This window comes from Dromiciops gliroides, chromosome 6, assembly GCF_019393635.1.
Source record: "Dromiciops gliroides isolate mDroGli1 chromosome 6, mDroGli1.pri, whole genome shotgun sequence".
NCBI classification, from domain to species: domain Eukaryota; kingdom Metazoa; phylum Chordata; class Mammalia; order Microbiotheria; family Microbiotheriidae; genus Dromiciops; species Dromiciops gliroides.
The window spans coordinates 243,924,782-243,940,415 of NC_057866.1; the positions used below are offsets into that span (position 1 = coordinate 243,924,782).

General features: G+C 37.4%; 1 protein-coding gene across 1 annotated transcript in view; it reads right to left on the minus strand.

Annotated features, from left to right (window-relative positions):
• Window positions 1-15,634, minus strand: part of LOC122730913 (all-trans-retinol dehydrogenase [NAD(+)] ADH7-like) — a 36,284-nt gene that overhangs the window by 1,398 nt on the left and 19,252 nt on the right. Inside the window, 3 exon segments of the mRNA XM_043970465.1 lie at window positions 1,549-1,683; window positions 8,409-8,544; window positions 10,023-10,283. Of these exon segments, the coding sequence (XP_043826400.1) occupies window positions 1,549-1,683; window positions 8,409-8,544; window positions 10,023-10,283 (532 nt within the window).

Consider the following 15,634-nt stretch of genomic DNA (forward strand, 5'->3'; position numbering starts at 1 on the left):
TGATCTAGACTCAGGAGCAGAGTTGGTAAAAACGGAGACTATTTTAAAATTTAAGTTGTAATAGCACCACCTATTAGGTGGGAATAACCTATTGGATTTCATTAGCTCCTCCCTCTACTTACTGCCTTATTGTCCCCGTATTTTCACTACTTTTTCTCATGTCTAGCTGTTGATTTGCTATACTGTATAGAATAGTCAGTGTCAAGACATTTGTATTCAAATAAGGTATAATAAGACAAACAGCAGCACTATGACTCAGGGAAAGTGATTTCATTTCCCTGGGCTTTAGTTTCATCTTTCCAGTCTCTCCTAGCCCAGTGTTACCATAATCCCATGATTTGGCCAAATAACTGATCATCTGGAAAACAACTTAGTTTGTCTGATTTCAACAGTTTTCCAAATGTGGTAATTGATTGTTTAAAATAATTCAAACCATTGAAGGCACATTTTTAGACCAGTTCTCATGTGTAGACATTTAATTGCCTATACCTTGCAATCCCTTTGCCTAAATTCCATAGATAAAGGACCCATAAAGGCTAGAGAAGAATATGAAAATACTCAGAAGAAAATGGGAAGAAAACATAGCTCATCCCACATCAATGTACAATGACTTTTTTTTGTTTTCCAATTAGTGAAACCTCTGGAAAACAGAGAAATGTGTGATGAGAGATGAAGCGCTGTGACAGAATAGATTCTCAGATCACAATGGCGAAGAAATGGCACCAGGACATGGGTGGAGAAATTATACTTGTGTTCAATCCTATTTTCTCCATTTCTTTATCCTAGTGCCCATCCTTGAGATAGCAACTGAAAGGATTCTGTCCTAACACAATACTCTTATTTCCATCATATATTATATTATTACATATTACATATTATATATAAATATATATTTATGTATTATTTTTGTCTGAGAATCATCATGGGTTACATATTATATCAAAAGTTTCTCATGTTATATTTTCAGGGCCAATCAAATTTGGTGTAAGACCCAAGTCATTCACCATTTGTATCCATGCTCTGCCTTCATATTACTAGCATCAAGATACAATGCCAAGGACCCTCAGAGTTAGTACACATATAGAAAGTTATCTTATGTGATCATAACTTAGGAAATTTAGATATCAAAGCCAATGCCATCAGTTTCCAGAGGAAGAAACTGAGGCCCAAAGAAAAAGGGCTTCCCCAAGATCACATAATTGTTAAGTAGCAGGATTGGGATTTAAACATATTATTTGATTCTACATCTAGCATCCTTTGCTCTACATTGAGCCCAGGTGACATCACCAAAGTGGACTTCAATTTTGGGAAGGAAATAGTACTTAACAGACCCAATCAATGAAAAAAGGACAAAATATCAAGGAAACTTATTTCATCTAGGAGAATGAAATATTATTTCTCTAAGGATTTTTATTTTATGGAGACCAGAAATAGATATAGATATATAGATATATAGATATAGATATAGGATGACCAAATGTCTAAATATTAAATTATACAAATTGCATTTTTGGTTATAATAAACATATAAAATACATACATATCTCTCTCCTTTATAGAGTAAATCAAATCCTTCTTTGATTTCATTAAAAGGTAAGACATGGGTTATTAATTGGTCCAAGTCAAATTTTTTTGCCATGACATCAGACACCAGTTTGGGGAGGTCATCTTTGCTTTTCCAACCTTAAAAAAGTAAACACTAATATTTCACCCTTGACAAAATATAGAAAGTCAGTTAGTTAACAAATACTTGTTAAGTGCTTACTCTGTGCCGGGGAGCACAAAAGAAGGCAACAGGTTCTGCTCAGAGAGCACACATTAGAATGGGCATTTGGATCATCTAGGGCAGGGGGTAAGGGGGAGACAGAGAAATAAATAGACAAGAAGAGAACAGGTTTGAGAAGGTGTGTGATGTGCATTTGTATGTATATAGACAGGTAACCACCTGCACCAGTTGTGTCCCCAAATGAATGAAATCATAAATCCACTGAACATTTAAGTATATTTCACTTTAGACTTAAACATGTCAATCTTTATTTTATATAATCTTATTTTTTTGTATCAAAGAAAAGTCTAATGACATACGTGTAGCATATAGAAGATCTTTTTGACAAGAATGGGGTAAAGGGAGGTTGGTTCAAATCCTTTCATAGCAATCATATCCTTTACCAACCTAATGAAAGTGTTAATTTATCTAAGAGACCTTTTCTCCTTTTCTTTTTCTTGAGGCAATGAGGGTTAAGTGACTTGCCCAGGGTCACACAGCTAGTAAGTGTCAAGTGTCTGAGGTCAGATTTAAACTCAAGTCCTCCTGAATCCAGGGCTAGTGCTTTATCCCCTATGCCACCTAGTTGCCCCCTAAGAGACTTTTTCGAACTTCCCTCTGCACTGATCCTGCCCTGTGGGAACTTAGGTAAGCGCCATATAATAGCTTGTACTTATACCTCACCTTGTAATTCACAATACAGTCATATTCAAACAACTCTGTAATATAGGTAATGTAAATATTTTAAAATTAAGAGAACAATAGTCAAATAAGTTGATGCCTTTTTCAATCACTTGCTCAGGACTCCATACCATGTCCTTTGCATTGGACATTATAAAATTGATATTATTTTGTTGGGTTTTTGTTCCTCATATGAAAATCAAGTATTGATTCTGTATTTTCCATTCTGTAATTGATTCTGTTCTGTAACTTTATTCTGTATTTTATGTAACAACGTAAGCCTTTTGTCTCTGAGTGAAGATGATGAGTTCGAAAGTTCAGTCTTCTCTCATAGTTAGATACCAGTTTATTCTTCCTATCAATCACTTCTTAAATCACTTTTAATTAAAGAAAAACTTTGAGTTAAGTTGAAAAGGTTCAATACTCTCATAAAACACTCTAAGGGAATTGTTATCTCACCACCACCTTCAAATCGATTTGTTTCAAGGAAATTTGTTAGCCCTCATAAATTCATCTCCTAAGAAACTCCATGACATCTGTGTGCTCTCTTTGAGGGCCCACAATCTGACCTGCTACATTTTCACAAGATATACTGACTATCCATATCTTTCCTTGCCATTTAAAGGTAGTCTTATCTTATTTCCAAGAGCCAGTAAGTCTAATACTCATAGTCTATTATCAGTAGCCTCAGAATATAGATGGGTCCCATGAATCAATAAAACATTCCTCTGAGACAGAGTAGTCTTTATCCCAGGTGTACATAAACCTGCTTTCCTTAATGTTTCCCCCACACGCACAATGCTGCCAACCCTATAATGAATTGTATTATTTCCTAATGTGCCCTGTTCTATTTTCTATGCTCATAAAAAGGAGTTGTAGGGGGCAACAGTGTGTAGGTAACACACTTGACACTTACTAGCTGTGTGACCCTGGGCAAGTCACTTAACCCTCATTGCTCCACCAAAAAAAAAAAAAAGGAGTTGCATCTCCATCTTGGAGTTGTTGGCTTAACTGGGATACCATTGACTCACTCCATTAACAGTTTTGTGCCCTGCCAATAAACTGCTTTATTGCTTGAAGAAAACTCCAGAGATCCCAGGTCATGGAGAAAATATTGCAAGCAGCCAGAAATAGACAATTCAAGTATGGTGGAGTCACAATCAGGATAACCCAAGATCTAGCAGCTTCTACATTAAAGGTTCAGAGGGCTTGGAATATCATATTCCAAAGGGCAAAGGAACTGGGATTACGACCAAGAAGTACCTACCCAGAAAAGCTGAATATAATCTTTCAGGAGAAAAATAGGACTTCAATAAAAGAGAGGACTTTCAGGCATTTGTGATGAAAATACCTGAGCTGAATGGAAAATTTGACCTTCAAATACAAGACCCTAGAGAAATATAAAGAGGTAAACATGGAAAAGAAATCATAAGGGATATTAAAAGGTTAAACTGTTTACATTCCTACATGAGAAGATGATACTTGTAACTCATGAGAACCTTCTCATTATTAGGGCAGCTGAATTGAGTATATTTGGACAGAGCACACAGGTGTGAGTTGAATATGAAGGGATAATGTCTTAAAAAAATAAAATTAAGGGATGAGAGGAATGTTCTGGGGAAAAAGGGAAAGGGAGAGGTAAAGTATCTCACATAAAAGAAGCAAGAAAAAGCTTATGGAGTGGAGGGGAAGGTGGGGGAGTGAGTCTTACTCTCATCAGAATTGACTCAAAGAGGGAATAACAAACACACTCAATTGGGTATAATCATCTATCTTACCCTTCAGAAAAGTAGGAGGGGAAGGGGATAAGGTGGGAGGTTGAAAGAAGGGAGGGCAGATTGGAGGAGGGGGGAGTCAGAAGCAAAACACTTTTGAGGAGGGAAAGGGTGAAAGAAAATAGTAAATAGAGTAAATGTCATGGGGAGGGAATAGGATGGAGGGTAATACTGTTAGCAAGAGTAACTGAAAAATTTGAAGCAGAGGCAAGAGCAATGTAAGATAATGATGGTGATGGTGATGATTAAATGTATGGTATTTACTTTGCTGGGCTATTGTGAAGAAAATTCTTTGACAGGTATAATGTACTATATAAATGTTATCTATTATTGTTATTGTAATAATCAACATCATAGGTTTATTGTAAGGAAATCTCTCTTTAAAGTACTATATAAATGTAGTTTACTACTAAAAAAATGATGAGTAGGATGCTCTCAGAAAAACCTGGAAAGACTTACATGAGCTGATGCAAAGTGAAATGTACTGTATACAAAATAACAACAATATTGTAAGATGATCTGCTGTGAATGACTTAGTTATTTTCAGCAATACAATAGTCCAAGACAACTCTGAAGGACTTATAAAAAATGCAGTCCATCTACAGAGAAAGAACTGGCAGTATCTGAATACAGATTGAAGCATAATTTTTGTTAGTTCCCTTTTCTAAAGTTTTTTGTCTGTTTTCTTTCACAACCTGATTAATGTGGAAATGTTTTGCATGACTACACATGTATAACTTATATTGAATTGCTTGAGTTCTTAAGGGGGTGGGGTGGGGAGGGAGGAAGAGAATTTGGAACACAAAATTTTAAAAATTGCTGTTAAAATTTGTTTTTACCTGTAATTTGGGAAAAATAAAATTCTAAATTAAAGAAAAAGAATTCCTATATCTCCTACCATCACTAGATCTTTCTTATATAAGGTTTAGCATTATGGGAAGCATGAATAAATGAAAGCTTAAAATGATTGGAAGAATGAGGTCTTTGAGCTGTTAAATTCAATTCTAAAATTTAAAAAAAATATTTTTTAATTTATTTATGCTAGCATTAGAGAACTGGTTTCCTAGCAAAGGTGACTAGCACCATCTGCTGGAGGACAGCAGACCAGTCAAACTTCAGAGGCTGGGGAATAGTTTGAGAACTGAGCAGGGACAGTGGAAAGCAATACAATTGATTCTTAAGAGTGTACATATTTAATAAGTGCTTTACTTAACCATATATTGGTTAAGAATGTCCCGTTTTCAGTAATGAGAACAATTAGGGAGTGTTACTGGCTAGATTTTAATGTACTTTGTTCTCTCTTGGTTTCCCATTTTCTTCATTTCTCTTACTTATTTCAAAGAAGATAAAAAAATGATTTTTCACCTGGAAACTATTTATCTATATGTTACAAAGTATAGACTAAAATCTGGGGCAGCTAGGTGGCACAATGAATAAAATGCATGGCCTGAAGTCAGGAGACTCAGCTCCCTGAGTTCAAATCTATCCACAGACACTAACTGTGTGATCCTGGACAAATCACTTCACCCTGTTTGCTGCAGTTCTTCATCTGTAAAATGAGCTGGAGAAGGAAATAGCAAACCACTCTAGTTTCTTTGCCAGGAAAACCTCAAATGAGGTCACAAAGAGTTGGATACAACTGAAATAACTGAACAATAAATTAAAATCATAGAATGTTTCAATACTGAAACAGAATTAAGAGTTTATCTAGTCTGAGCCTATCATTTTACAGAGAAGGAAACTGAGGTCCAGAGGATATAAAGTGACTTGATTTTGGCTGCATTGCTACTTAGAGTTGGGACTGAAATCTTCTCCACACTAGTCTGTCTGGTGCTTCATCACCTGCAGTCATGCTAGTCCTTGAGGTTTCAAGTGTGGGTGAGAGCATTGAAAAAAAGAATATAGGGGCAGCTAGGTGGTGCAGTGGATAGAGCACTGGCCCTGGAATCAGGAGTACCTGAGTTCAAATCCGGCCTCAGACACTTAACACTTACTAGCTGTGTGACCCTGGGCAAGTCACTTAACCCCAATTGCCTCACTAAAAAAAAAAAAATACAGGAAGGATGGCAGGTTTCATGGGGAAGATAATGTGGCATAGGTACTTTCCAAATGGTATTTAATGGAAATAAAGAACTTAAGGGTTTCACTCCATTACCTGATCCATGTGAAATGCAGCTCCTCCACCCTCCAACAATAGGGGCAGCAGAGTAAAGCTCTGTACTTATCTGTCAGGGCCACCATCAGCATATATCAGAAATAATGCGGGGGGGGGGGGGGGGGGGGGGACGACAGCTACGTGGCTCAGTGGATAAAGCACTGGCCCTGGATTCAGGACCTTAGACACTTGACATTAGCTATGTGACTCTTGGCAAGTCACTTAACCCTCATTGCCCCACAGAAAGAAAGGAAGGAAGGAAGGAAGGAAGGAAGGAAGGAAGGAAGGAAGGAAGGAAGGAAGGAAGGAAGGAAGGAAGGAAGGAAGGAAGGAAGGAAGGAAGGAAGGAAGGAAGGAAGGAAGGAAGAAAGGAAGAAAGGAAGAAAGGAAGAAAGCTGGCCTTGAAGACAGAAGACCTGGTTTTGAACATACGAGTGGATATTTACAAGCTATATGATTCTGGATAAATTTTTTTAACTACTCTGAACTTTAGTTTCTTATTTGTAAAATGGAGACAATACTTTTGCTACCTGTCTCAAAGGACTTTTGCAAGGAAAGAATTTTGTAACTTTTAAACATTTCTAAATACAATAATTATGAGTTTCTATTATGAGGTGAACTTTTCTATCACAATGTGCATCCAAAACTTCTGTGACTAGTTATTTACTCTAAGTTGCAAGTGAAAATGCCATTTAACAATCTAGGAAATATGTTTGCCTGGCTGTATAGACACTAAAAAAAATAATAGAACAGATGAGCACCTCTGGACACATGCATGAATGTAATTTACTATTATTGCGTGGTGAGAAATCATTTCAATGAAGACTTAAGACATATGAATTAATGCAAAGTGAAATAAGCAAAATCAAGAAAACAACATGCGATGACATCAATGTAAATGAAAAAGAATACCCCGACACCCCATAAAAGTGAATGACATCTAATGTAAATACCTAAGATTGGTCCCAAAGGAGAAGTAAGAAAAGACACCCTCCTCCCTTCTTTGCAGAAGTGAGGGCTGTGGGTATGGGACATTGCCTATATAGTTCAACTTGGTTGATACTTCGGTTTTGATGAATTCCCTCCCCAACACGCCCTTTATTATTCTTTGTTACCAGAGCTGATTCTTTGGGTAGGGGAAGGTGAACAGTATTTGGGGAAAAAGTTGACAGAAAAAATATATCAATAAAAATTAAAGTTAAAAAAAGAACTTTTATCCAAAAAATACCTTCTAGGAAAAATATTTCTATGGGTTCTAATTCAGAATGAACTAAGCCTTTTGATAACTTGAGGTAGAGGTGCTAGTATCCAGAGAACAGTCAGTGTAAGACCGGAGTAATTATTCTTTCTCTTCTTTGACATCTTCTTCAAATTTCTCCTTTAGCTGGTTCTATGCACTTCACTCAAAGAATTCCCCTTTTTCCAGTGGCATGCTTCTTTGTTTTTGCTTTTGTTGTTGTTGTTGTTGTTGCAGGCAATGAGGGTTAAGTGATTTGCCCAGGGTCACACAGCTAGTAAGAGTCAAGTGTCTGAGGCCAGATTTGAACTCAAGTCCTCCTGAATCCAGGGTTAGTGCTTTATCCACTGCACCACCTAGCTGCCCTGGGATACTTCTTAAAATATCGTGAGATCATAGGCTATCAGTTGGCAAAGGACATGTCAGAATGTCCAGCCTCTTCTACCTGTGTGCCAATACCTTCAGATATCTCCAACACTGTGGCCCCTCCTCTACCTGATGCATTCCTGTCCAGGACTACAGTATCATGGAGAGCCCAGAGTACCCATGGTCATTTCTCTCCTGCTTCCACTCCTTACTCTCTGGACTTTCCCTCCTTCAGTTCCCTTTCATGTGTAGTCATCTTCCAGTAGAATGTAAGCTCCTTGAGGTTAGGGACTGTCTTTTTTTTAAATTTTCTTTTTGCTTGTATTTGTATTCTTAGCACAATGACTGGCATGTGGCAGCACTTAACAAATGCTTTATCTCTCTATTTGAAATATCCACCCACCCACCCACCCCCTCCATTTCTCATACCTCCAAAAACACATCCTTTCCAGGTACGCCCAGTGAACAGCAGCATGGGATCATAGGTGAGCATTTTAGATGGTGGAGAAGTCCCTACTACCACACTGGTCCCATAGTTCATATGACAGGAAGCCAGGGCATCAATCTGATGCATAAATGAAAGAGAGAAAATTTATTTCTTATAGTATTTAAGATGGTGGAGAAGTCCCTACTACCACACTGGTCCCATAGTTCATATGACAGGAAGCCAGGGCATCAATCTGATGCATAAATGAAAGAGAGAAAATTTATTTCTTATAGTATTTATCAGAGTCAGAAGGGATCTGTTCCTTGTTCCATTTCCACCATTTAGCAGACCCCGCCGCCCCCAATCAATGGATCAACAAATAATCTATTCAGGGTTTAAGAGCCCTAAAGGTGGCCCTTTTCCTCTCTGTGTCCTTCAGGCAGAGTACAGAGTCAGTTTCTTTCAGATCACACAAATGGGACTACTTTTCTCTTCATTAGTTTGGGAGGTGGCACAGTGCATAGAGTGCTGGATTCAGGAAGACCTAAGATCAAATCTAGCCACAAAACTTACCAGTTATATGACCCTGGGCAACTCATTTAACCTCTACCTGTCTCTGTTTCCTCATCTGTAAAATGGGAATGTTAATGGCATCTACCTTTCAGGGTTATTGTGAGGACAGTAAAAGTAAAAGTGCTTTGTACTTTTATATAAAACACTATACAGGGTCCAGCTAGGTGACACAGCGGATAAAGCACCAGCCCTGGATTCAGGAGTACCCGAGTTCAAATATGACTTCAGACACTTGACACTTACTAGCTGTGTGACCCTGGACAAGTCACTTAACCCTCATTGCCCCCTTCCCCAAAAAACCCCACTATACAAATGCAAAGTATTATTATAAGAAAGTATGTATTTTCCTTGAAGTATCAATTACTTATGTTATAAGCAGTTAATCCTTCTCGAGCTCATAGGATAATGGTGTTGTACTATTGTTGACTATGGCAATGTAAAACAAATCTAAGCCTTTAGTAAAAATCTAAAAATACTTGTCAGTGGGTGAGTGAATGAATTCAAACTTTCAACTACTATATCGCCAGACCAGGCTTCACATTACATTTAGCCTTCTACCAGAATACCAGAATCCACCTGATACAGATATCTTGCCATTTGCCTTGCCGCCAAGAATCACCCAATATCCTCCAGGTCTATCATTTTTATTCTTGCTCTGGGAACAATAATCATAGCAGCACTACCACTGCTACTGAAAATGGTGTGACAATCTATGACCCTACTTATTAGCTCTTTAACTCAATGAACCAAGATACACATTTATATTTAACATCTTCTAGGAGACTATAAGCCCCTTGAGGCCAGGAATTCTTTCATTTTTGGATTTGGATTTCAAGCATCCAGCACAGTGCCTGCACATACTAGATACTTAATAAATTCTTGATTAATTGAAATTAATCAAAACTACAAACACAGTTTTTGTCTGAATCATATCTGAGCTCAAAGAACTCTCTTAGTGGATTAAACTATTGCTCAGATTTGAACTGAGGTAGAACATTTAGACCTGGCTCTCAAATTCTCCTTTCTACCTCCTGATTACTTACCATGGTATCAAGGTGCCCAACAGCCTCAAAGGTGTACTCCACAGAATTGCCAGTCATCTCCTTCAGCACTTCACTGATGGGCTTGGTGTAGTCCTTAGGGTTGATGCACTCAGTGGCTCCTACTGCCTTGGCCTTCTCAAATTTGCCTGGATTGATGTCAATTGCAATGATCCTGGAAGCTCCAGCTGCTTTACATCCCATAATAACTGAGAGGCCAACTCCTCCCAGCCCAAAGACAGCACAAGTAGATCCAGGGGTGACCTTTGGTGATGAAAAAATACAGGGCCTTAGTAATTAATGATTGGTTCAATGAAATTGAAGCTCTAGTAAGTCTGGAATCTTGGAAAACTTGAAATCAAGAGCATAATTAGTCCATTGAAGCCAATGATTAACTGAATGTCAAGTAGTAGTAGTAGTAGCAGCAGCAATAGTAATAGAAATAGTAATAATAATAGCATCTAAATAACACTTTAAGTTTTGCCCATCATGTTACAAATATCATCTCACATTTGATCCTCACAACAAACCTCGGAGGTAGGTAGTGTTATCATTCCCATTTTTAGTGGAGGAAACTGAGACAGACAGATGTTGAGTGACTTTCCCAGGGTAACATGATTAGCAAAGTGTTTGAGGCAGAATTTGAACTTAGATATTCTTGATTCCAAATCCAGAACTCCAACCACTCTGCTACCTAGCTAAGAGTAATAAGTACTTTGAAAGGATTAGAAAGAGTTCAGAGAGGGCAGCTAGGTGGCACAGTGGATAAAGCGCTGGCCCTGGATTCAGGAGGTCCTGAGTTCAAATCTGGCCTCAGACACTTGACACTTACTAGCTGTGTGACCCTGGGCAAGTCACTTAACCCTCATTGCCCAGCAAAAAAAAAAAAGAAAGAAAGAAAGAAAGAAATAGTTTAGAGATTAGGGACACTTCACTGTTGTATCTGCACTCTGCGGAATTTTCATGGAAAGAAATGCATACAGGTCAAGAGAGAATTTGTAACCACTTTGCTGTCACAAGTAACCTTACTTAGATTTGCATCAGGCCTTCCCTGATTTCCCAGTGCTAGTGCCTCTCTCTTAAAAAATGTATTGGCTTGGAATGCATTTTGTATCTACTCAAATGCATGTCATTTCCCCTAATAGAAGGTAAGTTTCTTCAGTGCAGAGATGGTTTCATTTCTTCTCATATTCCCAGATGTAGCTCAATGCATAACATGCAGCAGGCCCTTTGTTGTTGTCTTTTCACCAGGTGTTCATTGATTGACCAGTTAATTGATTCTTGATTGTCACAAAACTTCAATGGATCCATGAGCTCAATAATGTGGGCACTCTCATGGTGCAAATCATAAGCCATCCATAATTAATCATTCTGTGGGATTCTTGTCTATAACATTCTTTTAGACGATCTTTGAGAAAAAATCTGCCCAATGCACTGGAGATCTCCCAGATCTGTTAACATTCAGTGGGGCCCAGCACATTATTCCAACTGTCTGTTATCTTCCCTTCTTCATATCAAAACTCACCTGCCTTCTTTGCCAGTCATAGATTTTTTATTTTTGGTTTTGTTTTGTTGGGCAATGAGGGTTAAGTGACTTGCCCAAGGTCACACAGCTAGTAAGTATCAAGTGTCTGAGGTTGGATTTGAACTCAGGTCCTCCTGAATCCAGGGTCAGTGCTTTATCCACTGCTCCACTTAGCTGCCCCCCATTGATTTTTTGAATGATACATTTTTCACACTACTTAATGAATGCACTTGAACAAATTTGACAAATTAAAATATAATAAGTATTAATATTTTGGTCAGAAAATTTAAACTCCCCAACCTAATGAAACTTCAGTATAGGACTTTACTCTCTGCTTTCCATTGAAAGCAATTCCATTTTGCATTGTGCTCGAAATGATTCTCCTCCTAATAATGATGAATGTACTTTGCTGCCTTTACTTCCTCTTAAGATTAAAAGTGTCCATTCATGTGCAAATAAGCAAACACAGAAGTGTTTGTACAATCAGAATACCCAAAAAGTAATGTCTGCTGCTTTCTTTGGATTCACTATAAAACCAACTCCACAAAATCCTTCATTTGCCCCTGAGGAGAACTTGAGATTCAGCTTTTCATTTAGAGGCAATGATCTTCTTCTTTTTAAAATTTATTTTAGGAGCAGCTAGGTGGTGCAGTGGATAGAGCACCGGCCCTGGAGTCAGGAGTACCTGGGTTCAAATCTGGCCTTAGACACTTAACACTTACTAGCTGTGTGACCCTGGGCAAGTCACTTAACCCCAATTGCCTCACTAAAATATATATATATATATATATATATATATATATATATATATATATTATTTTCAACTCACAGAACAAAACAAGCATTTCTATAACACAGGACAATAAAAAAAAGATGACTGTATATGAAACAGAAAATCTACCATGTACAACTTGCTATTCCCTTGTTATGGGCTAAAATTCTAGTTAGTCTGTCTAAAATATCTAATGAGTGGTCGCCAATAAATTATAAGCTTTAGCAAGAGTTAGACTTTTAAGCGTTTATTAAGGAGAATAAGAATTTGGTAAAGAGAGAGAAAAAGGCCTAGATTCCTATCTATTAAAGGGAGAGCACATTTCTAGCTCCGTTCTCCACCAGAGTCCAGAGGAAAGAGAGCCCCAGAGTCAGCGCCAGTCTCTTCCTTCCTCCTCCCACTAGTCCGCGTCACTTCCTCCCGCCAAAGAAAAGACTCCTGGTCTTGCCCTCAAAGACCTTCGCTTCATGGGCAGAACTCTTCTACAGTAAGTATCCAGCAGGTGGCATCATTCCAATCGTTACAGTCCCCCCTGTTGTTCCTCAAGAAACAAAATGTTTCCTTGACGGAACAGTAAAAAGAATATAATAACTATTGCTAACTAATAATATGTGAACAACAATATAGAAAAGGAAGAGAGGAAAGTTTTGTCCAGAGGGGCGATTTTTTTTTTTTTGTCCTCATGAACCGACGCTTTGACATTAGTCTTGCAAAGGGAGGGCCTCTGCAGAGAATACATGTTACAGATGGTGTATATTATAACAGAAAGAGAAAAAAAACAACAAAAACAACAAATCAAGACTGTTCATTTAAAGTCTCTGAAAGTCTTTTCTCAGATGTCCTCTAGGTGTAGTCGTGGAATGGAAGTCTTTTCAGGGGTTGATGTGTGGATGCTGGTAATCAGCCAGGAAAATTTCCTACAAAATTGAGCTTAACACAACTTTAAAATAGCTTTGTCAACAATCAAATCAAACAATGAAAGTTCTCAAAAACATGTCTAAGGGAATACAGAATCTTAGTTGTTAACACGTGAAACATACAATAAAACAAAAATTGAACCATTCTTTAAAATTATAATATTATTATAGTCCCCCCTTATGGAGAGTAATTGAGAAGACAATTGCTGCGATATTAATTTTTAAAAATAATTTTTATCTTTGTTTCATCACTTTTTGCATCATCTGCCTAATTATCCTCATGCCATTATGAGAAATTAGAAAATCTAATATAATTGGTAACAGGTGTCAAGGCCAAATTCAACACTGTTATTTATCATGACACCTGAGATAATTATGGGGGTTACCATAAAAGAACAGAGAAATGATGGGATATGAGCATTCCCACACTTGAGCAATATGTACTGTCCATGCAGTATGCCAGGCTTAAAATAGGTGGATGGAATATATGTCCATGCCACCGAACATATTGGAGGAAACTGAGTCAGACTTAATCAGATGCATGGGATTGAGATGTCCATGGCATCAGGCATATAGGAGGGAGCATAGAAGCCAGGTGTAGAAGTGAGATGGGTGGGATGAATACTTCCAGCCATCTGTACAATATTGTGGGGAAAAAGAGAATAAAATATTAAACCAAGAGAATCCAACCTCAACATTAGTCAAAAGCCGTTCCCTCGGCCATACCTTGACTTCATGCATGTCTCCCCTCATGTGACAGTTCAGTGTCTGCTCTTGCATGTATTCCTCTTGTGATTGGATGGCATCTTGGCCAACTGGCATCTGATAACTCAGAATAAAGGCAATTAGTGTCTTAAATGATAAGTTCCCATAATCCAAGTCTCATATGGATTTAAAAATTGAGGATAATAAATGATTGCAAAAAATGTGAATACATCTTGACTCAGAACACAATATATAGTTATGCAACAATTTCAAATAATATTTTTTTTACTTAGTATACAATTACTTTTGTGAAAAATTGAAACATTTAAATACAAGTTAAAGCACAACACAATCTCAAAGAAAACTTTTTTTTTTTGAAAAAAGAAAACTTTTACAAATGTTCCCCTCTTTTTTTTTTTTTTGGAATATGCTTATCAAAAATAATACTTCTTTACACTTGCCATGGCAACCAATTTGCCAGGGAAATGCTTTAAAAAGAGTTTGATCAAATAATCAGTTGAGAAAAAATAACAAAAACAAACAACTCAGAATATGGGAGCACAATACTCCTAGAATTAACATTGTATAATAAAATCAAAACCATCTTGCAATGTTTCAAAATTAGATAGACAAATGAATAGAAGAAAATACACATGGAACAATAAAAGACAATGAAATTCAAACTAAGGAAATCTAAATGAATATGAACTTAATATTAATAAGAGTATTATAAAATATAAACTTGATCACATGACTAAAAAGCTTTTACAAATATTCCCCTTGTTTTAAAAACTAAGTATAAGACACAATCTCAAAAGCATGAAAATCTCTATAAAAATAAACCCATACCATTAATTTCAAAATGTATATATAATAGCATAGAAATCCTATGTAACCTCTGAACTGATACTATTACTGAGTGAATTCAGAACACTTTTGATCCTGATATCTAAAATCCCCAACACTCATATCAATACCTTGCCCCTTACTTCTACATTTCTGTACAATATATACCCTTCCATGGCAAAAGAAGCAGAGTCTTGAACTATGTTGATGATTGTCATTCTTATACAGCTTAAATTTTTCTTCTTTAACCCCTCTATATTGTCTGTCAGTCTTTTCACCATACAAATGCTTTATAAGATTACTAATGAAAGACAAAAGCAGGTTAGCAAAATTATGAACAAAACGAGCATATCTGGAATTTAAAGGGTTTTCTAAGGTTGTCTCAGAAGCACAGCCAGGCTGGGGAAGGGCTGAGCCTGAATCTGCAAATGTAGTTAGAGAAAGTTGCGCATGAGCATCAGATCTCTGGACTTCCCAGGCAGGGGAAGCAATGGGCTTGGCCATGGGAGGAGTAGAGGGTGGGGTCTGGAGAGGAGGGGAGCGACCAGAGCAATTTGAATGAGACTTGATTTTGAACTCAGGCCTGGATTCCTCTTCCCCCACTTTGCCTCCAGGTGCTAGGGGATTAAAAGCTTCTAGAGGGTGGGTCATTGCCTCCAGGCATGCAAAATTAGAGCAACAATTAGTGTTAGAACTGGGAAAAGCTGCAGGAATCTCTTCAGGTTTCTCTGAAAAAGCATGGTTGGGAGAGGGAGAGATATTTCCTTGTGTGAGTAAGTTGCTGGCTCTTTTAACAAAAATAAAAAGAAAAATAGAAAATCCACAAAAACAAAGCATTAACATGATCTTA